Consider the following 27,544-nt stretch of genomic DNA (forward strand, 5'->3'; position numbering starts at 1 on the left):
GAAAACCTAATTTTGTTTCTCTCTAGAAAGTTTTTCTTTTCTCTTTAAGTCTTTTGACTTAATGAATTTGAAATATCATTTTGAAAGAATTAATTTACTTAAGTTATTCATTATGACCAGCTGTTTGGCATCACTTTTGCACGTGGTCCTTTTGCAAGAAACAAAATCTTAACTTCTGCCAAATACAGACATCACTCGTGTACATCTTACATCCGCACCGTGCAATACTCCCGCACAGCACGTCACACGGCTGCAAGACATCACTGCGACTGGCGTTACGACACATGCCATCTGCTGTCAGGAGCAGCGGCGTGTTAAAGGCAGTCACGACAAGGACAGTAGTTGCTGTAGCCACCACGGTTTCTACCATGAAGATGTGACTTTTTTGGAGAAAAAAAAATCTGCATTTGAAATTGCTTTATCGCACACATAAAAGAGTATCAGACATTCTGATGGCTTTGGCCAATAAACGAAAACTTTTAAAAACTTTTACATGATTCACACAGTATATGTAAAGTACTTTTAAAAGTTAAAAGTACGATGTAAACCATCATATTATATTTATATAGTAGCTTAATTTCTATTTGTTTTTCAAAATTATTTTAATGTATTTAAAAACCTGGTAATAATGGGGATTCATCAACAATTCTAAGGGCCTAAGATACATCTCAAGTAATACTCATTTTTCTGAAAATAAGTTCACAGTCTAAAACCAAAGAAAATATGTTGTTGCTATTAATTTTAAGTGATCTAGATTCCAGGAGTCATATATTATTTTGAAATCAGGTAAATTCCTAATAAATAAAAAGTATTTAAAATACATTCTTACATAGTCATTGGAAGTATCTATATACTTCTGAAAGGAATGAAAAAGTACAGAGTTCAGTAAATCAATGCAAAAGCTCAACTTGATAACACATAACATTTACAGTTAGTGAGAAGATGCATATTATCTGTCTTATGTTCAAGAATTCAATCAAGAAAAACTATATTTAGTGTTTCTTCTTTTCCTTCATTTCTACATGCTGTGATCTGAGACCTGCTTTTACTCTGAAATTTTTGCTTCTTGGATCATCATATAGATAATAATCCTTTAAACTTTGCTTTAGAAGTACCTAATGAGAAAAAATATTAGCAATATTTATTTATGATGAAACCAAAAGGTGATGACATTAATCAACTCTTATTATGATAATAATGTGAAACAGTAAGGCACATAATAAAAACACTCGACAATATAAGATTCAAAGACTTAACATAAGACATTTCCTTTAACTTAAAATTTCAGTATTTTGCTAAGTAACTTGGCTAACCGAAAGGTCTAGAATAAAGGTAGTCGTTTTTATCTAGGGTTCCATGTACTACTTACTACACAGGATTAGTAGTGTTAGCGTTGACTATTTTGGGTTGGTGGGGAACACTACCTACATGAACAAAGGGTACGGTCCTACTTGTTTTTTGTTTTAATGTTAGTGAAGTTTCTAAGGCAGTGAAAACTTCCTTAAAATAGAGAGGAGGGAGACCTGACTTCTTTTGCTAGCTCAACAGTTACCACCGTAAATAAATAAGCCTAGTTGCCACTGAACATGTTAGAGCCAAAATGAGTTTCCCAAATGAGTTACATAAAAAAAAGAAAGAAAGAAAGAAAGAAAGAAAGAAAGAAAGAAAGAAAGAAAGAAAGAAAGAAAGCTTTGAAAGCTTTGTAAAATGGTGAACACTTGGTTTCCTCTTGGAAAGACACATAAATAGTGGCATATTAAGATCTGATAAGTTCTAAGGGGGAAGAAACCTACTGTATCATGGTAATTAGGATACTTCTCTAACTTAATTGATTGACTAAGTAGATTTTTGTTGTTGTTGTTTTTTTAGAGTAATACGCATTGATATCCTATGGAACCACTTTGGGAAATATTGCTATAGACAAGTACAAATGTTTCAGGCTTGAGGGAAACAGCGAGAACGTATATTGACAAGCGTATATAAACGAACAAAACTGTTACTGATGGGACCTAACTAATAAGAAATCACAATAAACCAAAATTTTGTAGCTACAATAGCACACTTTTAAAAGAAAAAAAGAGAAAGTAAACCTCTCATTCTGGAGATCAGCAACAAATAGGAGTTACTTCTTTGGGTCGACACAAACGGAACGAATCTTGGGCATCTTCCTCAACTACGGCACTCGATGGTGATGGTTTAGTTAACGTAAGTAACACGGCTATGCCATCAGACAGAATAAGGCTCAAATCCTAGCTGGCCACTTACCAGCAAGTTATCTTGGGCAAATTACTCACTATGTCTTTATTTTCTCTGCTGTCACATGGAGTATCCAGCCGTGAAGATTAAATGAGATACTACATGTACAAGAACACCCATGAGAGGGCCAGACCCCTAAAATAATTCTAAAAAAGTCAGCTGCTAGTATTACAGCAGATGTTTGGACATGGTCCTATAAAATAGTTAACTAATATTCCTTTAGACGCTAATGGTCCCAGATTATAAAAATCCTATTTGGATTCATATTATATCTGCTCACATACAGAATTGCAGGCTTAACAGAAAATTTTTCATTCAAGACATCCAAGAGAATTCCAGTCAGATGAGTATTTATTCTAGTTCCTTTTTGGGTCACAATGTAATAGTTGCAAATTCATGCTTTGTCATAATGATTAATTCTTAAATTAAATCACTGGCCTAAAATGAAATCATTAGAAGTGTAATTCTTCAACTGAAATAATGGGCTAAAATACAAAAATAAGTTCTAAGTCTATTTCTTTCAGCTATTTCCTAAGTGTCATAATAGAAAAATAAATTATGATTCTTTGTTTCTGAACAAATTTAGACAAACAGGGAAGCTACATACTTATCTGCTGTGAAGTTCCTTCTTTAGACAGGATTTGAAAGTGGGATACTTCTGAACTGTTTTATAACCCTGCGGAACAGAGGATTACCAGTATGTAAATGTACATAAAATATTATGGGGCCACAGGTATGCAATAAATAAATAAAGCAAAAATAAAAACATATAACATTTAAGAGATAAACACAGTATCAGAGATTTGTAGCATAGTTTATATTTTAATCTGCTTCTGCTACTCTAAAATTTTTGAGGAAAAATAAATGATTTTCAGTGTATGTCCTTTCAGGTATTTGTGACCTCAGTTGGAAGTGTTAACAGCTCACCACTAGGTGGCAGTTAAGTACACAGTATCTTTACCAATTTTAACAAATCATTAAAAATCTTTAAAAACATTGTTTAAGATGAATCTCGATTTTTTTATATATAACTTTTTCTCTTTTTAGATGTACAACATTTAGGGGTATTCTTACCAAAGACAGAAGATTGAACATTCTGGCTGTTAACGGAAATTTTTTTTTTTTTTTTTTACCTTCCGTTTGTGGCACATCCACAAACATGTTAAATGTGCAAACACTTGTTGATTCATGCTATATTTCATTACTTAAACCATGTTTCTGAGAAAAAAAATCACTACATTTCTAGTAATTTTCATTAGAAGATGTTAACAGGAAAAAAATATTTCAACAGACAAAACAAAGGTGTTCAGTGTATTTTCCATTTAAAAAGTACTGAATATGCAGTGACCGAAGAGCCTCAAATTGCCTAGTGGAAATCTGCATCGTACAAAATGCTATGTCTTTGTCTAGTACCAAGTCTGAAGTGCCTGTGTGCAGCCTGAATTAATCAAAAAATATTTGACATTTCTCCCCACACACGGAGAGGAACGTATTAACTGGATATGAAAGTTACTGAAATTCAAACTGATTTATATTTTCAAAAAGCATTAACTTTAATCATCTCAAAGTGTTTTTGAAAATAGGTATGACCTTATGTGTTTTCTTTTCAAATATGACATTTCATGTTTCTATCCTTAAAAATCTGTATAAATTGTTTCTGAAACGGAGATGAGTTTTTTCTTTCAGTTTTTAAAAAGGATATCAATAGGCTTCAAATTTATTTTACCCGGAATCCTCTATGGAGTCTGTCTTTCATAATTCCAATAAATTCTTTATAACTTAATTGATCATCTTTGTCAACGTCAAAAATCTTGAAGACTGTGTTCACTAAATGTGGTGAAAGTTTGAGGCCAGTAGCTACATAGACGGCACGCTTAAATTCATCTGGATAAATGTTACAGAAAAGGAGGAAATAGTTAATATTATTTTTATAATATGTGTTAACTACTAGAAAGGTTATAAAAGAAGTTTTTCTGACCATGGGTCATGACTTTATGTAGCACACGACTTTTCATTAATCATGCTATCTTTTAGGGAACAGAGAATTTATGTGGTTTGAATTAAAAAGGCCAAGCAGTAGCTGTATCTTAGGTTAATAATGCATTCATATTTGATGATGTTTAATGAACACCTACTATAAGTAATAGACGTACTAGAAATTAAGCTGAATAAGTTACCAAGAAACCTACAGTTCAGACAAATGACGAGACACCTGTCCAAATAACCATTACACAGGACCACACAAATATTAACAAAGTGTATGAGAACTTGGACATGAGTGACTACTTCTGTCTGTAGTGTGGAGTCGTAAGGAAAGGAAAGAGCAGAGCAGTGATTAGGAAAGGCTGCAATTTGTATGTGAGCTGAACCCTGAGGGATGGATGAATTCTGCTTGTGGAGATGAGGGAAATGGCAGAGGAGGGGACAAGAATGAACACAGGCGTGGGGGGAAAGAGCAGAGTCTCGGGCATGCTAGGAGGGCAACAAGTGGTCTGGTCCGGACAGAGCCCAGGGGACACGCAGAAGCTGGAGAAGCTCTGCACAGGGACTCTGAGGTGAGGAGCCTGGACAGTCTTCAACAGGCAAGTGTGGGATGGAGGAGTTTACACAGCAGGCGTGTCGTAGAAGGGATCACGTCTTAGAGAGATCACTCTGTGAGCTGTCTAGGAAACATCAGAGAGGAAGGTGGATAATGGCAGGAATACCACAGGGTTGGCTACCGCAATGGTCCTTCTGAGAGGTAAACACCTGAAAGTAAGTGCCAGCAGCAACAGCAAACAAAGAGAGACGGATTCCGAGCACCTGCCAGGGCACACATTTGATTGCTTTCATTCCTAGTTCCATACAGTAAAAGAGCAACTTTCCATTCTGAACGAGGTAAGCAGATGCTGACTTTTTTTTCCTCTCAAGGTTGACTAGTGGGTTCATCATGGCAGTAACTGCCGGTCTGTGAAAGCAGGGCTCCCAAAGTTTTGGTTTTCAAACACAAAAGTAGTTGAGCTGAGATGTCTTTTTTGAACATCTGCACTAGACAAGGGTGAAACAGGACAAATTTTCAGGTTTCTCTAACTCAGCGAGTACGTGAATGAAGCTAGGTGAGGGATTCAGTATCTATGTTTTGGGGGGAGAGAGAATTTATGAGCATTTAGGGACTACAGTTTGGCTTCTCCCCAGAACTTGGTAATAGAAAAACAAGACTGTCCTCTGAGATTTAAACTTGGGAATTAGCACTTATTAGATTATGGCAGACACAGGTAGAATTACCTTAAAGACGTAAGTGGCAAGTCCTCATATGGCAAGAATAATAAACAAAAGACACATTAGGGAAGGGAAATTGGTCCCAGCTACAGAATCTTAGAAAACGGACTAGACTCGTTAAGTTTGTCTATAAGGAAAGAATGAAGCTGATCCTGAGGACGACAGCATTCTGAATTCTATGACAGTGTATTTCTTTGTAAATTAAGCAAAATCAACATACAATTTATATGTGATTCTTAAAACTTGATTAACGTAAGTCCACAGCAAAGGGGGGGCTCTGTTGGCAAAATTCAGGCTTCTCGATCAGCAGGGACTGAGCAAAAGATTAGAAATACAAACATCACCCTGTGATGACGTTTGAGCGTGGCCAGTTGGCTCTTCCATAGGTGCACACGCACTCCTCAATGCTACCAGCGGCCATGAGGTTTCTTCCTCTTTGAATCTTTACAAGCATCATTAAGTCTTCTCTATAAGATGAAATGAAGGCCAATAATAAATTTAATGGAAAAATTTAGCATATTTCCCTAACTCTGCTGGAAAACAGATTTCCCATCAAAGTATATATCACACTTTCAGGTGACTTGACGGCTAACATGAAATACTTTATTAATTTGTTATCAAAGCTCCTAGAAACAAGATAGGATCATTATTTTTTGCCTCTAAGTACTGAAAGACGATTACTTACCTTGCCCTATAGAGCGACTTGCAAAGTTATACATATTCAAGGCTATTGCAAAGTCTTCTAAGTTGTTCAGAAACTGGAAAAATGACCTGAATTCATCAAATGTGATGCCCTATATTGGGAGAATACATGGAAATATATTTAGTATTGCCAAATTTATTAAAATAAGCATCTGTACTTACTAGACATAAATAGATTAGGCACTTGCCATATCTCATGTAGGTAAACATTTCCAGGGCACATTCTGAAGCCTCCTTCCTCAAATGGAATGTAAAATTCACTCAGATTTATTTCCACTGCATAGGGTTGCTACCATTAGCATGACAGGTGAAAATATTTTTAAAACACTGTCATATCTGTACAAAGTTTCAAAAATGATACAATAAAAACGAATAAAACTTCTACAACCACTTTGGAGACCTCTTTGGTTGTTTCTTATAAAGGTAAACGAACAGCTACTATATAATCTAGCCATTCCATCCCTAGGTGTTTGCCCAGGAGAAACGAAAACACACGTCTCCACAAAGAGTTGCACACAAATATTCACAGCAGCCTTATTCATAATGTCCTAAAGCTGGAAATACCCCAGATGACAGGTGAATGCACACACAAGTAGTGGTCTAACAATACCAAAGGGCCCAGCTATGGCTTGGCAACATGGATGAAGCTCAAGTGAAAGAAGCCAGACACGAGACCCCACATGCGATATAATTTCAATATACGAAATTCTAGAACAGACGAGAGTTATGTAAAGTGACGGCAAGTAGATCAGTGGCTGCTGAGGGGCTGCGGAAGGGCAGGTGGACAGGGAACGGGCACGACGCAACACTGCACTTTTTTCAGGTGACAGAAGTGTCCTAGGACTCTGGTTTCTAGTCTAGCATGAAAGAAACTTGGAAGCAGCCACTCTGTCCTAACAAGTAAAAAGCTGAATAAACAGAGGAAAAAAAACCTAAAAAGCTTCAATTTTGAAAACTGTATTTTAGGCCTAAGTTTTTTAAACCCTAAGAGTAAGTATGATGATTAAGAAGAAAAACACGAGAGGAAAACCACCCCTAAAACACCAGTTTCTCCTGTACACGTATTCCTTAAATATAACTCAGCATTTGGCCATTAACGTCTGTTAACAATGACAATGCGAAAATCAAAATGTTGAACAGGCCAGAGGCAGGGTACTTTCACTTGTTTCTGCCACGATAACTCTGCCAGGACAGCACGAGGAGGCCCCGTGAGTGCACACTTACAGTGCTGGGCCCACGGAGAGGACTCCGGAACGTCATTTCCATAAACTGCAATGACTACCACTGCTACCAGCTCAACGCACCATGTATCTCAGATAACGTACATTTGGCCATGAAGAGCTACATTTAAATTATTATGTTCTCAGCAAAACTAATATAATTGACAAAGTAAACAGAAAAAGGGCATAGGGCTAAGAGCTTAGGCTTAATAATTTCTCACCTTAACATACATGAAAAGGGAAAGGGAAACTAACAAGGCAGCATTGGAAAGGCAGGGAAAGAACCAGAAAAGTCTACGTTCGTATAAGCCAATTACTGATTAAACGATTATCAGAATCATATTCATTATCAATTTATTATCAAAATAATAATACCAATTTTTGGTATACATTATTTCCACTTCACCTGCAATGCTTTTTACCTGCAAGGAGAATTCTCACTGTCTTTTCTCTTCACTATTTTCTCTTCCTCTTTCCTTATATTCATTTATGGCCACTCCAACCCTGGATTTTGTTTTGTGACCTGATCCCAATTGCCATGTTTTCCAGGAAGCGCTGTTTGAATCAATTAGGGGGAGTGAGCCAGAAGGGGTTTGTCTTGATGTGGAGAGCTTGTTGCCAGGGAAACCGGTCACTGTTCTGGTTCTATATCAGTTTATGCTGTGGCCAGCTGCCACAGCAATTTTTAAGCAAAGTGTAAACAAAAATGTCAATTCTTTTAGGGAGCGTAAGATTAAAAAGCAAATTGAGGTATGACAGAATACAATGTTCACCATCTGAATCTTTAGATTTTTCAGAAGAGTGATGTCATGTTTCAGAAAGATAGGTCAGATTCAACACCATATAATTATTCTTCTGTGTAGATTAAATTCTTTGTGTTTGGAAATAGAGAATCATAAACTTGAAGAACAGGGAATTCATTTTGATAATTTAAAGCACTCCATTTTTAACAGCAGTGAGGGAACGATAGTGTCAGGAGGTAGAGTCATTTCTTCTTCCTCTCACCACCAGAATCACTTTTATAATGAACCATTTGGACTTGAAAGGAAAACGTCCTAACTGTGAGAAGTGGAATGAAAAGAAGTATCTTACATTGTAGCAAAAATAACATGATGATACTAACGGAAAAATTTAAAGCATCAAAAGGACATGAGCTGAGAATCAAGAAATAAACCCAAATACCTACGATAGAATGATTTTCAATATGAGTGCCAAGGCCATTTATTATAGAAAGAACCTCTTTCTTTTTAACATCTTTTTAACAAATGGGGCTGGGACAACTGTTTATTTACACTAAAGGAAAGAAGTTGAACTCTTAATTCACTTCATAGACAAAAGTGAACTCAAAATGGGTCAAAGACCTAAATTTAATAGCTAAAATTATAAAAAATCTTACAAAAAAAACAGAAACAAAAACTTCATAACCTTGGAACTGGCAATGGTTTCTTCCTCTTGTTTTTTTTTTTTTTTTTTTTTACATCAATGTATTCTTTATTTTCAAAGAGGAAGAGCTGTTGTATTTTCTTCCTGGTAATAGTTTCTTTTTTAAAAATTTTTTTTCAACGTTTTTTATTTATTTTTGGGACAGAGAGAGACAGAGCATGAACGGGGGAGGGGCAGAGAGAGAGGGAGACACAGAACCGGAAACAGGCTCCAGGCTCTGAGCCATCAGCCCAGAGCCTGATGCGGGGCTCGAACTCATGGACCGCGAGATCGTGACCTGGCTGAAGTCGGACGCTTAACCGACTGCGCCACCCAGGCGCCCCTTGGTAATAGTTTCTTAATATGACACCCACAGTATGAGCAACAAAAGGAAAATAGACAAATGAGACGTTGTCAAAAGTAAACATTTTTTGTGCATTAAAGGATACTATCAAGGAAAGTAAAAAGACAACACACAAAATGGGAGAAAAAACTGGCAAATCACGTATCTGACAGGATTCTAGTATCCAGAACATATAAAGAACTCTTAAAAATCAATAACATAAATGGGAATGCAAGCTGGTGCAGCCACTCTGGAAAACAGTATGGAGGTTCCTCAAAAAACTAAAAATAGAACTACCCTATGACCCAGAAATTACACTACTAGGTATTTATCCAAGGGATACAGGTATACTGTTTCAAAGGGACACATGTACCCTCATGTTTATAGCAGCACTATCAACAATAGCTAACGTATGGAAAGAGCCCAAATGTCTATTGATGGATGAATGGACAAAGAAGATGTGGTATATATACACAATGGAGTATTACTCGGCAATCATATAGAATGAAATCTTGCCATTTGCAACTACGTGGATGGAACTGGAGGGTATTATGCTAAGTGAAATTAGTCAGTCAGAGAAAGACAAATATCAAATGACTTCACTCATATGAGGTCTTTAAGCGACAAAACAGATGAACACAAGGGAAGGGAAACAAAAATAATATAAAAACAGGGAGGGGGACAAAACAGAAGAGATTCATAAATATGGAGAACAAACTGAGGATTACTGGAGGGGGTGTGGGAGGGGGAATGGGCTAAATGGGTAAGGGGCATTAAGGGGTCTACTCCTGAAATCATTGTTGCACGAGATGCTAACTAATTTGGGTGTAAATTTAAAAAATGAAGAGAATAAAAAAATAAAAGTAAAAAAAATCAGTAACATAAAGACAACACGATTAAAAAATAGGCAAAAGACTTGAATAGATATTTTTCCAAAGAAGATAGACAAATGGCCAACAAGCACAGGAAAAGATGCTCAACATCATTATTCACTGGGGGAATGCATACTGAAACACAATGATACCACTGCACATCCACTAGGATAGCTAAAATTAAAAAGGCAAGCAATAACAAGTGTTACTGTGGAGAAAAATGTAGAAACATTAGAAACTTCAGACATTATTAATGAGATTATAAGATGCTGTGGCTACTGTGGAAAACAGTTTGGTAGTTCCTTAAAATGTTAAAAATTAAGGATGCCATGTGACCCAGCTATTTACCCTGAAGTATATATCTAATTCTCTGACAGTTCAAAACACAAGTCCACATGAAAAAATCGTATACGAATATTCATAACAGCATTATTTGAATAGTCAAACTGGAAACAACTCAGAAACAATTCACCAACTGACAAACAGAGGAAATGTGATATATCTATACAATAAAGTAGTATTTGGCAATAAAAAGGAATGAAGCGCCATTATTTGCTAAAATATGGATGAACTTTGAAAAAGTTATGCTAAGTTAAAGAAGCCAGACATAATGGATTACAAATTATATGACTGCACTTTTATGAATATCCATTATAGATAAATTCATAGAAACAAAGCAGATTAGTGGTTGCCATGGGCTAGGGGGAGGTGAACTGAGGAGTGACTGCTTAACGGGTTATGGGGTTTCTGTTTAAGATGATGAAAAAGTTCTGGAACTAGTACTAATGATGATTGTATAACATTGTGAACAGAATGCCTCCAAATTTTACTCTTTAAAATAGTTAAAAGGGAGAAATGGTAAATTTTATGTTATGTGTCTTTTATAATAAAAATTTACATATACTATTGAAATGTGTCATTCAGGATGTGAAAAAGCATGTGTAAGTCCATTTGGATGGAACTGTGGCAAGGCCTCAGTGAACAAAACCGAGAGTTGATAAGACATAATTCAATCAAGAGACAAACTAGAAAATGCTGTAGATCTCAAGCTGCAGTGTGATTACACTGGTTGTACCGGCAGATACCATGCTCTATCTGCAGCCATGATGGAGCTCCCAGTGTGTGCACCTGTTTATCTTTGGTTGAGGTATATAAGCGTGAAATAATTATTAGAAGACTAGGACGAGACTGGGGGGAGTCATGCCATGGAAAATGGCAGGGTAGGGTGCTTAAAGAATTGGTTCCTCCATTGAAACAGCCATTAGCTGGGAAAGACTGACAGGATTAACTTTTTTCAAACTCTGGAATCTAATCCATAGTTTATAGCAAGGAGGGGACTGGTTAATGAAGAGAAGGGTAGCTGGAATTCAGGGAGAGAGCACTGTGGTGTTTCTGTCCACTGAACTACCATTTTTATCTTTCGGTGCGTGGGATAGCGCTGATGTTCCCGGCGTGGCTTCCTGGTGCCAGAGGGCTACTATGGTATGTGATTATTAAATGTTGTGTTATTTAATATAAAATGTATTGGTAATTAAAATGTTGTTATTAAAATGTTACCACATGCGATTTGACCTGTATGGTAGTTCTCTGAGGGACTAGTGAAGAGGCTGACTTTTGTTTTGCCCCTCCCTTCTGGGCTTTCCTGGGGACAGTGACATCTATCAAAAGATTTAAAGACATGCACACTCTGTGCCTGCCTGACACAAGGGGTGACAGATGGGACAGGTGGCAGACAGAATCCAAAAACTTGACAAAGGGAAGGCTGAGGAGAATGGTATTAGAATAGGGGCTAACAGGGACACTGTAGATACCTGGGAAATTAAACGTAACCAGGAACTACCACATGCTTTGAAGATACCTACGGATGTTAGGTTACCACCTCTTGCAGATCTGTGGGCTTTGTGGCGGCAGGAGATGAAGGCAAAGGAAGAGGCTTCGGTAGTCTGGGTCAGTGCAGGAGGAATGCTCCAGCTCAGAGCTGAGTTTCAAAGAGAACACTCTAGGTTTTTCTTCCTGGCTCTGGGATGTAAGGATCTCTGTCAGTTCTCTGGCTAATCACTTAGATAACAGAACAGAGTCTTCAGTGACTATACATGACAAGAAATGCACTTTCCCCCATTTATTTAGTGACTTCGCCAAGCTATTTTGCGTATACAGCTGTAGGGGAGAGTTTGGTTTTTCAGAGTTAACACAGTATAATATTCAAAATGGTTAGGTTTTAGCAAAAAATTACAATGCATACAAAGAATTAGGAAAATATGGCCTATTCATCAGGAAAATACATCAACAGAAACCATCCCTGAAGAAGTCCAATCATTGGACTAAATAGACAAAGACTCTGAATCAACTAAAATACACTCAAAAGAGCTAAAGGAAACTATGGATAAAGAACTAAAGGAAATCAGGAAAACTACCTATGAACAAATTGAGAATATCAAGATAGAAATTGTAAAAAGGAACCAAATAAAAATTCTGGAGCTGAAAAGTACTATAACCGAAAACACAAAGTTGAGTAGGTATTCAGCAATAGATTTAAATACGCAAAATAGAGAATCTGCAAACTTGAAGATAGAATAGTTAAAAGTATTCAGTCTGAGGAACAGAAAGAAAAAAAAATGAGGAAAATTAACAGAACCTAAGGAACCTGGGGACACCATCAAGTGTACCAATACCCAAATTATGGGACTTCCAGAAATAAAAGGGGAAAAGACAGCAGAAAGAATAGTTTTACAAATAATGATTGAAAACCTCAAAAATTTGATGTAAGACCTAAGTCTACACGTTCAAGAAGTTTTATGAACTTGAAGCAGGAAGAACTGAAAAGATCCATACCAAGACACATACTCAAACTGTCAAAAGACAAAGGCCATCTTGAAAGCAGCAGGAGAGAAGTGATTCTTCATAGAGAAGGGATCCTCAATAAGACTAACAGCTGATTTCTCATCAGAAACCATGAGACCAAAAGTAAGCAGGACAGTTCAAGTGTTAAAAGAAAAACATCCAACCATTCTGTAGGTGGTAGAATTCTGTATGTGTCAGAGCTATCCTTCAGAAATGATTAAGATGTTCTCAGGTAAACAACATGTGGCAAAACTATCCTTGAAAAATGAAGAAAGTAAGACATTCTCAGATAAAACTCAAGGGGGTTCGTTACTAGCAGATCTATCCTACAAGAAATACAAAAGGGAGTCACTGAGGCTGAAAAGAAAGGAAACCAGAATCTAACTCAAAGCTATATGAAGAAATAAAGAATTCCATTTAGGGTGAAGGTAATGGTAATTACATAGATACTGCTTCATACTTGCTGGGATGGCTATAACTAAAAATTTATATATATAAATGTCTATGGACAAATGAATGGATAAACAAACAGTATACATACAATGGAGCATAATTCAGCCATAACAAGGAATGGAGTACTGATACAAGTTACTACATGCGTGAACCTCAAAAATATGATGAAAGAAGCCAACCATGTAAGGTCACATATTGCATGATTCTATTTATATGAAATAGTCACAATAAGTAAATCCACTGAGACAGGAAATTGACAATGATTACTAAAGGCTGGAGAGGAATGACATAATTTGGAGGTCTATACACTAATGACTACACCCCTAAATGCTAGAGTCACATATCCAATTGCGTACATAACTTCTTCATTGAGATATCTCATAGGAATCTCAAACTTAAATTGTCCAAAATGAAACCATTAATTCTTTCCTAAAACCCCAAACTTGAAGTCTTGCTTAGCTCAGTAAATGGTACCGCTGTTTCACAATGTGTTTCAGGCCAAAACCCTAGGAATTCTTGATACTTCTTTTTCCTTCACATTGAAATCTAATCCAGCAGCAAGTTCTATCAGCTCTCCTCTTTAAATGATCCAATTTCTCACCACCTTTCCCTACATTCACCCTGGTCCATGCCATGCTCATCTCTTACCTGCACTCCTATAACAATATCCTAACTTGCCTCTTCCTTTCAAAGCTGGGCCAGCTGAAGTGTACTCTGAATATACCAGCCATGATGATCTTTTGAAGGAGGAATCAGATCATACATGGCCCATGAGTCACATCATATTTAGGTGTCACAGCAGACAGTGAATGCATGCTGAATAAATACTTGACGGATGAATGCACACAGGCCTATGTTCTAAAGCAAGGCTACCAAACTTTTCCTAGAGTAGACCAGAAGGGAAGTATTTTTATTTGTTTAGGAATATAGTCTTTGCTGCAACTACTCAACTCTACTATTAGGGCGCAAAAGCATTCACAGACGATACATTCAAAGAATGAGTGTGGCTATGTTCCAATAAAATATTATTTCTGAAAACAGAGGAGGTAGGTAGTTTGCTGACTCCTGTTTCAAATTTTAATAATGTAGTAGTGTCCCATCACTCTTACAATCACCATTAGAATAAAATCTAAATTCCTCGAAGACCTAACCCATCTCAGTCTCTCCATCTCCTACTACTTTCCTATGCCCTTACTTTACCCTATTTTGCAATTTCTCAAATAAACTCAGCTTTTTCTGTGCCCACGCCTTTGGTATTTGCTGTTTCCTCTGCCTTTTTGCATAGGTCATTCCTCACAGTCTTTCCTCAAAAGCTACCTCTTCAAAAAAACCTTTCCCCAACAGTCCATCTCCTTTTCCAGTCCTCATGACTTTTGTTTAACATCTATCATTCTCTGGAAATAAATCATTTATTTATTTTTTGTTTACTTGTTTACTGTGTCTCTCCACTAAGAGGTATTTCCACGAGAAGGATTTTGCTGATCTTGTCACTTTATCTACAGTAGCTAGAATAAGGTCTCATAAATGGTTGATGCCCAATATCTGCTAGATACATGGATGAAAATTAAAGTATTTTAGAAATGTCAAGTGCTATCCAAGTAGCAGTACCTGTTATTCTTTTGGAAGGAAATGGATGAGAAATGAGAGGAAGGGAAAGATATAAGTAGGGTGTGGTAGGAGTATCATTGGCTTAGAGTCTTGGGTTTGATTCCCTGAACAAGTGTCTAAGTATCTGAGAAGACTCGGCTTCACTTTTTCTAAAAGAAAAAACGTCAATATCTGGAAGTCTGTTCTAAGGATTGATGACGTAATATCAAACCAAACAAACATCAGGAGAATTGATGCTGGTTCATTTGCCAAATTTTCTTTCTTTTTTTTTTTTTTTTAACTGTAATGATTTGTAAAACTAAGATACTTCTATCAATTTTAAGTTTTCAGAAACTGAATTTAGCCTAAAGGAAAACTTTTTATTTTCAGATAATTTTTTGATGTATAAGTTGCAAAAACAGTATAAGCGTTCCCATACACTCTTTACCCTGGAACTGAACTTTTTGAGTTACAGATTGCTGTTTCCATTTGGTAAAAGACAAAGAAAAGCAGATTCATTAAAGCTCTAAATATTCTAGCAGCTTGACAAAGTAGTACAATTTCCGATATTTATTTTTAGGGATCTGGGTATCAATTGGAAAAAATTCAGTTTATCATACAAAACAGATAAAAGTCCTCTAAGAGATTATGTAAACTAATGGCCAAATGCATCAAGCCTTTTTTTCTCATTCCATAGGAGACCTGGAGAATTGTTAGCACTGTCACAGTGTAGCCACTTTAAACAAAGTCAAACTATTTGCAAGTTTTTCTTGGATAGATTAACTTGATCCTTCTATAAACACAAATAGAAGGCAATATATCCAAAACATCTCATGCTTGAAGGGGTACTTGTAACACCAGTTCCATTTGGTTGCAATGATGCATTCAAATACCACTAGATAATGCGACTGCTCAGAATTGCTGACAACACATTTGCTGCTAAACAAATAGACAATCAGTTGTCCCAGGTTCTTAACCATTCGTGCCATCCAAACTCTTTGAAAACCTCACTTCACTTCCTGATAAGATCCCTCACTCATCAAAGGCTGTCTTCAAATGGCCTTTTTTTAAGGATATTATGGAATTAAGTGTTATTGAAATGATGTCGATATAAACTGTTTTATATGAGGTGATGTTGATGTGGTAGTCAAAGCATATAGCTCAGTAGAATTCTCTTCAAAAATTATATTCATAATTTGAATTACACAACTGCTAATAATCTTAAAGGTTTTCAGCATTTCTAAGAAAGACATGGATATTGACCCAGAATTTTACATTAATCAAATTTTGAAAATTAGCCAGAGCACTTAGGACACTGAGGAAAAAAGAATGAAATATATCCGAAATATCTATTAATCCATAGCAGAGAAAAAGAATTAAGAAAAGGACAATATATTTTATAGACCTATATAATTACAAGATAGTATCATATGTAACAAAATAGATATGGGTGATTAGATACCTTTTCTTCAGGTATACTGTAACGCACATTTTCCAAAAATACTGATGTATTTTCCACATTTGTATATCGTAAAAGAATATGAGCAAAATCTTCTTCACTGATAGTGTTCATCCCATTAGAGTAGGAAAGGAATTCTATTTCTAGAACTTCCGTTTGTAGGTTATCCATGAATCTATGACAAAATATATAAAGAATGAGTATGATAAATGAAGAGTGATGGTGGGGGCTTTGGCTTCCCCATCTGTGAAATGGGGATAACACAAAGACCTTGCAGGGGAGCAATGAGACTTTCGAGAGTTACTGTGCAGTGCCAGGCGATTACTACATTGACACTATATCCATGTTTACTAATGTGGTTCACTGAGACTAAGGAGTTGGGGAGATACCTTCTCAGGAATATACAGGACATAATCAATCCAGATATCCAGGCATTTCTTATCATTCAGCAACTTCCTATTACACTTACCAAGATAACCACTAGTATGCTGGTACTGATGGAAGTGCGTATTTGTTATACAGATATATTCAGTTAAGATGAAAGCAGCCAAGAGGTGAGTATTTCTGCACCAGATCGTTCCTAGAGACCTTTCTGACTTCAGCATGTTAACATTTTTCAATACAAATATAAAGGTAAGCTCACCTATAAAAATCTTCAAAGTTGAGCTCAGCTTTTCCTTTCTTTCCAAAAAAGTGCACAAGAAGTGTAGTATCTGTTACCAAACTTGTAATGTCATCAGCACGCTTAAAAAAATCACAATTTAAAGGTTAGCTGCAATAAACAGAGTAGGGATACCCAACATCCCTCAAAGAATTTTATCACCATATAAATACCAAGAACATACAAACATTAACATTAGAATGAAAAGCATAAGGGTGCATTAATAAATGCCATTATAGGCAAAATGAAGTTCAATATTTGAAAACAGAAATATGACTGAAATTGATCTTTATCCTCAAAAAATTTTAAAGATTAGGATTATATTTTAAGGAGTTTTCAAACTCAAAGTATACATATAGGTTATCTGTATTTTAAATTATCTAAGATAGCTGAAATCCTTTACTAATCACCTAAATGTTTTCTCACTATATAAGTCATTTAGTTTGGATTTTCCTAGTCAACCCAAAAAATCAATGTTTTTTAAAGATGTCAAAGGAGGTAAATTCTTCAGATGTACGAAACATGGGGCTGACAAAAGAACTGTCAGAAGCTTCACAAAATAGATTCCTTTAAGCATCACATTTTCCTTTTGTATTCCACATTTATGATACTTTAAATTGAAGGGGCGCCTGGGTGGCGCAGTTGGTTAAGCGTCCGACTTCAGCCAGGTCACGATCTCGCGGTCCGTGAGTTCGAGCCCCGCGTCAGGCTCTGGGCTGATGGCTCGGAGCCTGGAGCCTGTTTCCGATTCTGTGTCTCCCTCTCTCTCTGCCCCTCCCCCCTTCATGCTCTGTCTCTCTCTGTCTCAAAAATAAATAAACGTTGAAAAAAAATTAAAATAAAATAAAAAAAATAAATTGAAGATACTATATTTTGAAACTATTACTTTGGAAATTACACCATCTATAATTTTGTTTAAAAGTCTTACATTATTTTTTGAATGGATAAGAAATTAATTCCAGAGGACTTTTTCCTGCAATTTCCAACAAGCGTGTTCTTAAAATCACGTAATTCTAGTCCTTATAAAGTTTACTGGCCTATGAAAACAGTCCTTTCCTTTAATGTAGTGATATCAATTTTCCTTTTTTTCCCCCTCTCTCCCCTTTGATTCTTTTCTCTTCCTTCTCTTCTCTCCTTCCTTCCTCACTTGGCCAATAACTTATACCTATCTTATAAACTCAGGTATAAAAATTAAAATTCAAATGACCGGAACTCTCCCATATATTATCTTGGAGAATGTAAGAAAAATAAGAGGTCAAATAAGAACTACTATTTTCTGTATTAAAAAAAAAACCACAGTCATAAATATCCATCTAAAAGTACATATCTGAAATATTACTTCTTGGTGAGAATTCTGTCGGCATTTTATAGAAAACAGAAGAAATAGCATATACTTCTCTACAAAGGAGTAAGTTGTGAGCTGTGTTCCCTGACAAAATGTCTCATCTTACCCATCTTCCACACATTAACTTTTGGTAATCCTTTGATTCTTTATAGTTCTCTTCCCAATCTTTCATGAAGACAGCAATTTTATCCTTCATAATATTTGTTGGATCTTTATTTCCCTTCTCCCTAGACCAACTATTATTAACTACTAATGACTAGTTCAATGTTATAGAGACTACATCTCGTGATTTGTCTTTTCCCTCCCACACGCCTTCTTTTAATCCCTGTTTTTCTAAAGTGGTCTCTTTGCTACGGTGATTACTCAGGTCTTTCTTAAAAACTCCAACATGTAAGGTATCTTCCACTTTAAATGATCTCAGATTGGTGAAATTCTTTAGTAAGACTATAGGTCTTATTTATATTTATTTAGCTTGGATTTTCCTAGGTAATCCCTAGCATATAACCTCCTTTAACTGGTTTGAAAGATCTCTACTGCTTCTTAGTTTGCTGACAACTCCCAGGATTTTCAGGAGTTGGAATAACTTAGAAGTTTCCTGTAATATATCCAACTTCTTTGAAGATCTGATCGCCAGGGAGAAAACACCACAGCCTGGAAGCCAGGTGTCCCATACTATCTTTTAAATATACCTTACTGAACAAGCAGATGATGGATGTTGAGGAATATGAGTGGTGCCAGCCTTTCAGAACTCCCTACTGATCGCAGACAAGTATAATTTCCAAAAGGCACTCAAAAGGCACTATTACTTCCACCAGTGGCTTTAGGTGGAGGAGGCAGACTGCCATAAGGACAGGATTTAAAATCAGAAGATCTGAGTTTATGGATCTCTTGACCTTTAGCTTCCTTACCTATACAAGAGGCACAAACCTACCTATGACAATGAATGTAAGGATAAAATTAGGATATGAATGTAAGTCAAGTATACAAGTGTTATTATTGGCAGTCATAAGCTGCTCTGGTGTAAAGCATTAAGACCTTTGGGAAAAAAGAGATTTCTCATGTTAATTATAAACATTCTTTTGTGATTGTGTATCATCAAGTCTAATCCATCATTATGCATGGAACAGCTTAAGGAAGCAGGGGGAGGAAATATTTGAGAAGGCATGACTAAATGGAGCATCAAGTGGAAGCTCTATCCAATCAGAAGTCAGCATGAAGAACGGGGGGGGGGGGGATTCATCTAGAAGCTAGAGGAAGGGAATGTGGGGGAGGTATAAAGTGGGTAAAAAGAGGGGCCATGGTGTTCTAGAAAAAGCTGCTTACTTCACAAATAAGCAGTGGTGTGGTGAGCACAGAAGAGGGTGAGCTCAAGTGTCAGATTTCTGGCTTCGGATCCTGAATTTCAACCGCTTAGTTAGGTGACCTTGGGAAGTTAACCTCTCTGAGGACATTATTACCCTCAGGAATAATAACAGTACCTACCTTGAAGTGTTGTGAGGCTCAGGTAACACATGTAAATCATTTAGCACTATAACTGGCATACTGTAAATGCTCAACAAATGTTGGCTATTGTTTATTTTTGCCAAATCAATATATTTCAAGAAGTTGAAAAAGGACTAGACGAGACAGAAAAGATGATAATGTTGAAGCTTAAGGCAAAAAAAGTTTTACATGGTGCATTCTTACTTCTTTTGTTAACTGAAACTGCCCATATATGTTATATAGACCTGAAAAAAAAAGCCTTCAAATGAGAACACCAAAAGTTAGTGAACTCTGATAACACCCTCATGAAATGTTTTCCTTTAGTGCTGTGATGTCCTCTACCTCAAGACCTGACACAGTGAAATGAGATGGCTTTGTTTTACACAGGTTTTAAATAATGACCTCATTCTTCCAGCTTTTCTCATGCCCACTGAACAGAGCAGATCTTTGTTTACAGTCTTTCATCATCAAAATCTTATTAGACTTAGGTTGCACTTATCCAGATAATCCAGACCCACAGAGGCATAAGTAACAGTTTGACATTAGAGAAAAAAAAATAGAAAATGGAAATGGTGAAAACTTTTCTCCCCCCGTTCAATGAAACAGAGCACTGTTGGGAGTCATTGAAAACCATACCAGTGCCCTTAGTATCCTGGCAGTGTTATGTAACTTACATCACAGGGGAGTTGGGACAAAATAGAGACTTTATCCCTTTGATTCTTGTGCTCGTTGTTAAAATAAAATGAATTCAGGTGTTTTCATAACAAAGCAAGAAAAAGCCACAAAAGAACCCTATGGCCATTTATGAAAGACCCTTATCTTTTGGGGCTTAAAAATTACTTTAAAAGATTTCATCAAAAATAAAATAAATTAATACATTTGCATGGAATTAAAAATGTCAAATATTCCAAATTTTTAAAATATCTTTCAACATATTTTTATTGATTACAGTGGTATAATAATCTTATCAAACTCTATCCAAGGGTGGCGTATCAAACAGATTTCTAAGCTTTCTTTCAAACTAATGTGAATTCTGAAATACTGATACTATAAACAATTTGATGTACACTGGCATCAGTAGGAACCGATAAGGAATTACGATGAGCTGTAACTTAACTACAGTTAATTCTCAATTATCCTCTCTCATGTGGGACGGTAGTAACAGAGATAATCCCCAAATAATTATTTTACTTTAGAAGACAATATAAGTTTTGTTTTCTTCTTTCTTCTATCCGATCTACTTTCATGATGTTTGAATCAATTCATTAAATAATCTAGCATCTTATGAATGAAGTGTAGGTTGATCATAGCCAATAGTGTGCTTGTACACAAGCTCTTTAGGAAAAAAAAACCCAACAACCCCGATTTGTAGTGTTGGCCAATTTCTATGGTATTAATTCCTCTATCGTGGCCACTTTCAAGGACCAACAGGATGCCATGGAATGTTGAATTGGGAAGAGATGTGCAGAATTAGCTCTAGGAAGCCATAAAATCTAGCTCCAGCACACCTCTGACGAGTGAAAAACATCTTCAAAAGGTCTTATGCATACATATAATCTTTGAGTATATGTAAGAGCTGACTGGTCTTCTGATATTAAACCTCCCCAGATCTGGATTAAATTCAACATCGAATTAGCAGATTGTGTCCAACTGTGGGAATTTCTTAGATTAAAGACAGGCTGGAGGCTGAGAGGTGGACAGTCTCCGATGGAAAGAGAGCAGGGACACGACTGTTAGTTTGAAGCTAGGTCCCAGTTGGGCTGTAGGACTCCAGGGCTCATGTCCCCAGTTGCTCTTATTTCAGGCATTTACTACCACGTGCCTGCACAAATGATTACAGAAGTAAGTACTTCTAACATACCTGTAAATGGAACATCAATGACCACTTTATGCCTTAAAAATGGTTCAAATTAAAAGGCAATTTTAAAGGGTTAGTTACTGGTCATAATTACATCATATTTACATATCAGAGGTAAATTGGAGAAAGGGAAAATGCTTTATTTATGTTTTTGTATTTTAAAATTGAGCACAATTGACAAAACTAATATTGCCAAGTGTTTGCCTAGCCTAGGGGTGCCAACAGGGTAACACTGTATATGGGTAACAGAAGTCACACCTGGATTCCTGTTCGCGTCTTCAGATTTTTAGGTGTAATTTTTAAGTCAAAGTTTAGGGCTGCCTGGGTGGCTCAGTCGGTTGGGCATCCGACTTTGGCTCAGGTCATGATCTCGCAGTCCGTGAGTTCAAGCCCCACGTTGGGCTCTGTGCTGACAACTCAGAGTGTGGAACCTGCTTCAGATTCTGTGTCTCCCTCCCTCTCTGTCCCTCCCCAACTCACACTCTGTCTCGCTCTCTCTGTTTAATAAATAAACATTAAAAAATGTAAAAAAAAAAGTCAAAGTTAGAAAAAGAAATGAGAAGCTAACTTTAAAGAGAAAAATAATGAAAAATATACCTCAGTATTTACTGAAAAGTTCTTTGTGGTAAGACTGACAGCCATTTCTAATAAAGTTCTTAAAAATTAATAGAAAATATAAAATAGTGTTTAATGTAAAAGACATAGCCCATCTTTAAAAATGACAAATCGCTAACAAAACAAAACAAATGAAAAATCCCTAATAACAGCAGCATAATGAGTCGGTGGTGGGAGCACCCCACCTGAGTGCAGCAATAAGGTGCATGTCTCTAGGGAATTCAAGAACAATAACGAATAATCGTCAGTCCGCTTTTTAATTTTCCATGCACTGGCAATCCTAAACAGTGTCAAGTTAAAATAGCCCTCCCTTCCTTGACTGACTTCTCCTAGCATACCTCCCCTATCCCCCTTGGTAAGCTACACGCTAATATTAGGAAATTTAATATTGAAATCTACCATACGCTAAAGCATTAGCTATCTTCTACCAAGTTAAAAGTTTCAGCCTTCATATAACATTGCAAATTATAAGGTTAAAAGATTCAGTGAAACAATAAAATAGTACTTTCAAATTTCCTGAAAGTGAGCCTTAAGTTAAAAATAGCAATATTTCTTTTTAATTAAGTTGGAAGGTCACAAGTTGATTTAATATAGACCACTATAGGTGGCTTTGCAGCCACTGCCAGCACAGAGGACATATTCGAACATACCGTTCGGACACGGGAATTATTGCTTTACTGGAGAAAAGGGAAAATATAAAATTATTGCTGGTTTCATCATTGTAACTCTGAAATGAAATGAAGACCAGATTTACAAAACGGCAAATAGTACAACGTCCTGCTTGAGGTTTAATTGTACCTCTGCGAGGTCTGAAAAGAGTGCTTGGCTTGTATTACGTCTCAGTGTATCCCAATAGCTTCTGGAGACCAGTTCCTCAGCATCTGTCTTAAGTACCTGTAGAAGTTTTAAGAAGTACATCTGAAATCTAAAGAACAGTCACAAAGAATGATAATTTATACACTTTAAGTCTCTTCTAGCCAACCTTGAAAAGAAAACACATTAACTTACCTGTTTTGTTTTCTGCTGCGCACAACAGTATTATATTACATTGCTGGTAAACCCGGGGTATTTTTTCAAAGGTGTAATGGTATATAACCACTATTTCCACGTACAATGTGGCTTTGTCAAAAAGAATCGCATTCCCCAGCCCTCCCCCATGCTGCCTACCGAAACATGCGTAACTTCTAAGAAAGTGTGAAATAAGCATTTTATTCACACCTTATGTGAATTCATTTGGAGAATATTTTGGTAATTTTGTAGCGACCTATAAAAATGATACTTAATTTAAAAATCAGTTATTGTTGGCTAGTGTACATTGTGTCAGTGCATCAAAGAGTCAAAATGACCACATTCATATTTAGAGGAACAAAGCTGAAACTAATCTAAAACATATACAAAATAAATATGCCCGTTTACATTAAGCCACCTAAAGTTACTCAGGGATTTGGTAGCTGTGTCTATTGTGAATAGATGAAGGACTTCCTAATCTTCTATCTCAGTACTGGCTAGACTGAAGAAGGCGATGGATACCAACAGTAAGAAATGCAGTCTAATCTTCATATGAAAATGCAGAACTACAAGCTTAACGTGGGTCTCTGTAAACAAACATAATTACACGCAGTTTCTGGCACGGTTTATCAGGGAAGATTTCACAGGTGCTCAGGCTTGGTATTCTGGTTATTGTGAGAAGAAAATGCTGCTCGGTGTACTTAGGAGCGGCTGATGATTTTTATTTTTGTGTGTGTTAATTTTTAAAAGTCTGGTGCCACTAATAAAATCATAATGCATTTGGGAATTATTTCAACACACTAAACTTTACTTCATTATTATTAATTAGAAAAAAAAACACTGCTTACTGCTCATATTTTAATAGAATCTTAGATGTTAATAATAATGTATAATGTAGCAGAAATCACTTATATAAACATAGAGGTACTTATTACCATCAGTGTAAATGCAGCAATATACCAGAGGATCTGCTCATCATCCCCTCTAGTAATAAAATAAAATGTAACTAAGCAATTATAAGCCGAGTAAAATCAGCTGAATTTAGAACAAAGTCCATGTCTTTATATAAGTATGGTAGAACCTCAGTAAATGTTAGCTAGATTAGGTACTCTGCAAAGATTATCTTAATATTTTCAACACGGATACATTTTTTTATTGTAACTGAGAAGGTTATGGTAAAGAAAGGGATTGTTAAACCTATCAAACTAGAAAATAAGGCTTACTACCCTGTTATTTGGAGGGTAACAGGAATGATTCACTTTGTGAAGCCATGCCTCTCTCCTTCCAACACTGGTCACCATTGCCGCTCACGCACATGCACACACACATGCACACACACCAACACTGATGACATCAGAAGGATGTTCATAACATATTAAGGGATACAATTAGTTTGATAGACTATACTGATGTGGATCTCTACACTTTCTGAGCATAGAAAAGATGTAAATGTATTCAAACATACTGAATGATGAGATTGGGATATGTTTTATTTTCCTCTTTTTGCTACCCATATTTTAAAATATTTTAAGAATGTATATTTATCTATCAGGATAATATATTTATCTATCAGGATAATATATTTTTCAATAAAAATATCTTACTTAGAACATAACAGCTTAGGGGCGCCTGGGTGGCGCAGTCGGTTAAGCGTCCGACTTCAGCCAGGTCACGATCTCGCGGTCCGTGAGTTCGAGCCCCGCATCGGGCTCTGGGCTGATGGCTCGGAGCCTGGAGCCTGTTTCCGATTCTGTGTCTCCCTCTCTCTCTGCCCCTCCCCCGTTCATGCTCTGTCTCTCTCTGTCCCAAAAATAAATAAACGTTGAAAAAAAAAATTAAAAAAAAAAAAAAAAGAACATAAGAGCTTAATGGTCCCTCCTGTAGAAAGCTTTCACACTCAACATTTAGCTCCAAAGATTAAATTATGATAGAATATATAACTGAATTGCTATAACTGCCAATATATGTTGTTTTATCCATAGGCTTTTAGATTATATAGAGTTTCTGGGGAAAGGGACAATATTCTTACAGGAATTAATTGTCATTCCTCATATTAATATGTCATTCCTTGTACTGAGGGGGAAAAAGCTAATACATCAGTGATTTTCTTGGCACAGTCATAGGTGTGTTTGTTCAGGAGACAGGATTTAATTTTTGATAATGACTCAGGGATTAATTTGGGGGATGAAATCGAGGGTAGATTTTCAGAACATGCAAAACTAGTAGAAAACTTTAATATCAGAAAAATATAACACAATATTTAAAACAAGCTTAAAGTAGCAATGAAAATCAGCCTAGATGATTTTAATAGCAAGAAAGGCAAAGCAAATACAAAACCAGAATATATGCAATGCAGACTAAGAAAAGACTGAGAGGGGAAATGCCCAAATATAACTCACTAAGCACTGTGATGGTTCTTAAATAGATATCATGATGCTTTGATATGTAAATGTGGGAAAATTTGCAAAGACTTCTTGAAGTCTTCTCAGTGTCTGATTACTATATGAGCTTTAGGCCTCCTTACTAGAATGTTGTTAGGTGTAGAAATTATTAAAAGAGGTAACAGAAGACATAGTTCAGAAGAACTTCAAAAATGAATGGCAAAGGCAAAATGATATCCCACATGTACTATACTTTTTAAGACTGATATCTTGTTTTGCTTAATTTAGAGCCTGTTATTAGAACTTCCTTAAACTTTGAAGTTTGGTCAAGAATTTCCTCTGTCTTTTTGGATGAGCCAAAGTAGCATCCTACTGAAGGCATTCCATGACATTAATGATACAAAGGATAAAAGGAAGGAAGGAGCAAAGGTCTGAAAATTCCTATGTTGAAATACTAACTCCCAAGGTGATAGTATTAGGAGGAAGTGGGGCCTCTGGGAGGTGATTAGGTCACTAGGGCAGAGCCTTCATGAATGGGATTAGTGCTCTTATAAAAGAGGTCTGAGAGAGTTCATTAGCCTCCTTCTACCACTTGAGGATCCAGTGAGAAAGTGCTATTTATGAACCATGAAGTAGGCCCTCATCAGCTACCACACTGAATCTGTCAGCAACATCATCTTAAACTTCCCAGCTTCCAGAATTGTGAGAAATGTTTGTTCTTTATCAGCCTTATAAGCCACTCGGTTTAAGGTATTTTGTTATAGCAACACGAATTGGCTAAGACAGAAGGAAAAAAAGGAAGGATGGAAGGAAGGGCGGAAGGAAATAAATAAATAAATAAAAGAAGGGAGAAAGGAAAGACAGAAGGAAGAGAAAACAATTTAGTAAAAAAGATGACTGATTTCAAGAAGGGAACATACCATTGTGGTAAGCAGAATAATGGCTCCCTAAAGTTGTCCACATGCAGATAGGCAAATACCTATATACTGTTAGGATCTGAGAAAGGTTACACTTAGAGATTAGGCAAACTGGAAAAACAAAAACAAAGCAGCAGCCCATGGAATCAGACAGTAAATTGTCTTTACTGTTAGTGATACTCAAAAACATGCACAGAAAAATAAAAGCAAACAAATAAAAAATAATCTGGGCCACTATGACAACTATGGCCTGAAAAACTATAATCCAAGAATTGTAATTTAAAGTTACATAGGACTGGGGCACCTGGGTGGCTCAGTCAGTTAGGCGGCCGACTCTTGATTTCAGGTCAGGTCATGATCTCACGGTTTAGGAGTTCGAGCCCCGCATAGGGCTCTACACTGACAGTGTGCAACCTGCTTGGGATTCTCTCTCCCTCTCTCTCTGCCCTCCTGTGCTCTCTCACTCTCTCTCTCTCAAAAATAAATAAACTTAAAAAAATAAAGTTACATAGGACTGCAGTTCTCTCCAGTGTATCACAGAATAACCCACAGCCGCACACACACACATACACATACACACACACCCCCTCCTGGAAAAAACACACCCCTAACCCAGTCCTTAAAGAATCTCCACAGACACATTCCAACAAATCTATACTCAAAATACAAAATTACTAAACACAAAAGAACATAAACCACCGTGAGTGAGACCCAGCAGAAACAACAAACCATAGAACAAAACCTGCAGACTTCAGATACTGAAATTATTAGGTATGGAATACAAAATAAGTTTAGTAAGTTTAAAGAATATAAAGCTGTATTTGAAAGGACTTTCCAGTAAGAACAGACTACTGAAAATGAATT

General features: G+C 36.4%; 1 protein-coding gene across 4 annotated transcripts in view; it reads right to left on the bottom strand.

Annotated features, from left to right (window-relative positions):
* Positions 1–587: 587 nt before the first annotated feature.
* MICU3 (mitochondrial calcium uptake family member 3) overlaps positions 588–27,544 on the bottom strand; it is a 111,510-nt gene continuing 84,553 nt past the window's right edge. For 2 of the 4 annotated variants that reach the window (XM_030312229.1, XM_030312228.1), the window contains 7 exons: positions 23,173–23,268; positions 17,057–17,157; positions 16,417–16,588; positions 6,200–6,308; positions 3,983–4,140; positions 2,864–2,932; positions 588–1,115 (listed from right to left, as the gene is read on the bottom strand). In XM_030312229.1, coding sequence (XP_030168089.1) covers positions 2,864–2,932; positions 3,983–4,140; positions 6,200–6,308; positions 16,417–16,588; positions 17,057–17,157; positions 23,173–23,268 — 705 coding nt within the window. In that variant the 3' untranslated portion in view covers positions 588–1,115. Of the gene's footprint in view, positions 1,116–2,863; positions 2,933–3,982; positions 4,141–5,858; positions 5,982–6,199; positions 6,309–16,416; positions 16,589–17,056; positions 17,158–23,172; positions 23,269–27,544 lie in introns of those variants that run through there. The other 2 variants (XR_003968193.1, XM_030312230.1) reach the window with 2 other exon arrangements.

The sequence above is a fragment of the Lynx canadensis genome, chromosome B1 (genome assembly GCF_007474595.2).
Source record: "Lynx canadensis isolate LIC74 chromosome B1, mLynCan4.pri.v2, whole genome shotgun sequence".
Lineage (NCBI taxonomy): Eukaryota > Metazoa > Chordata > Mammalia > Carnivora > Felidae > Lynx > Lynx canadensis.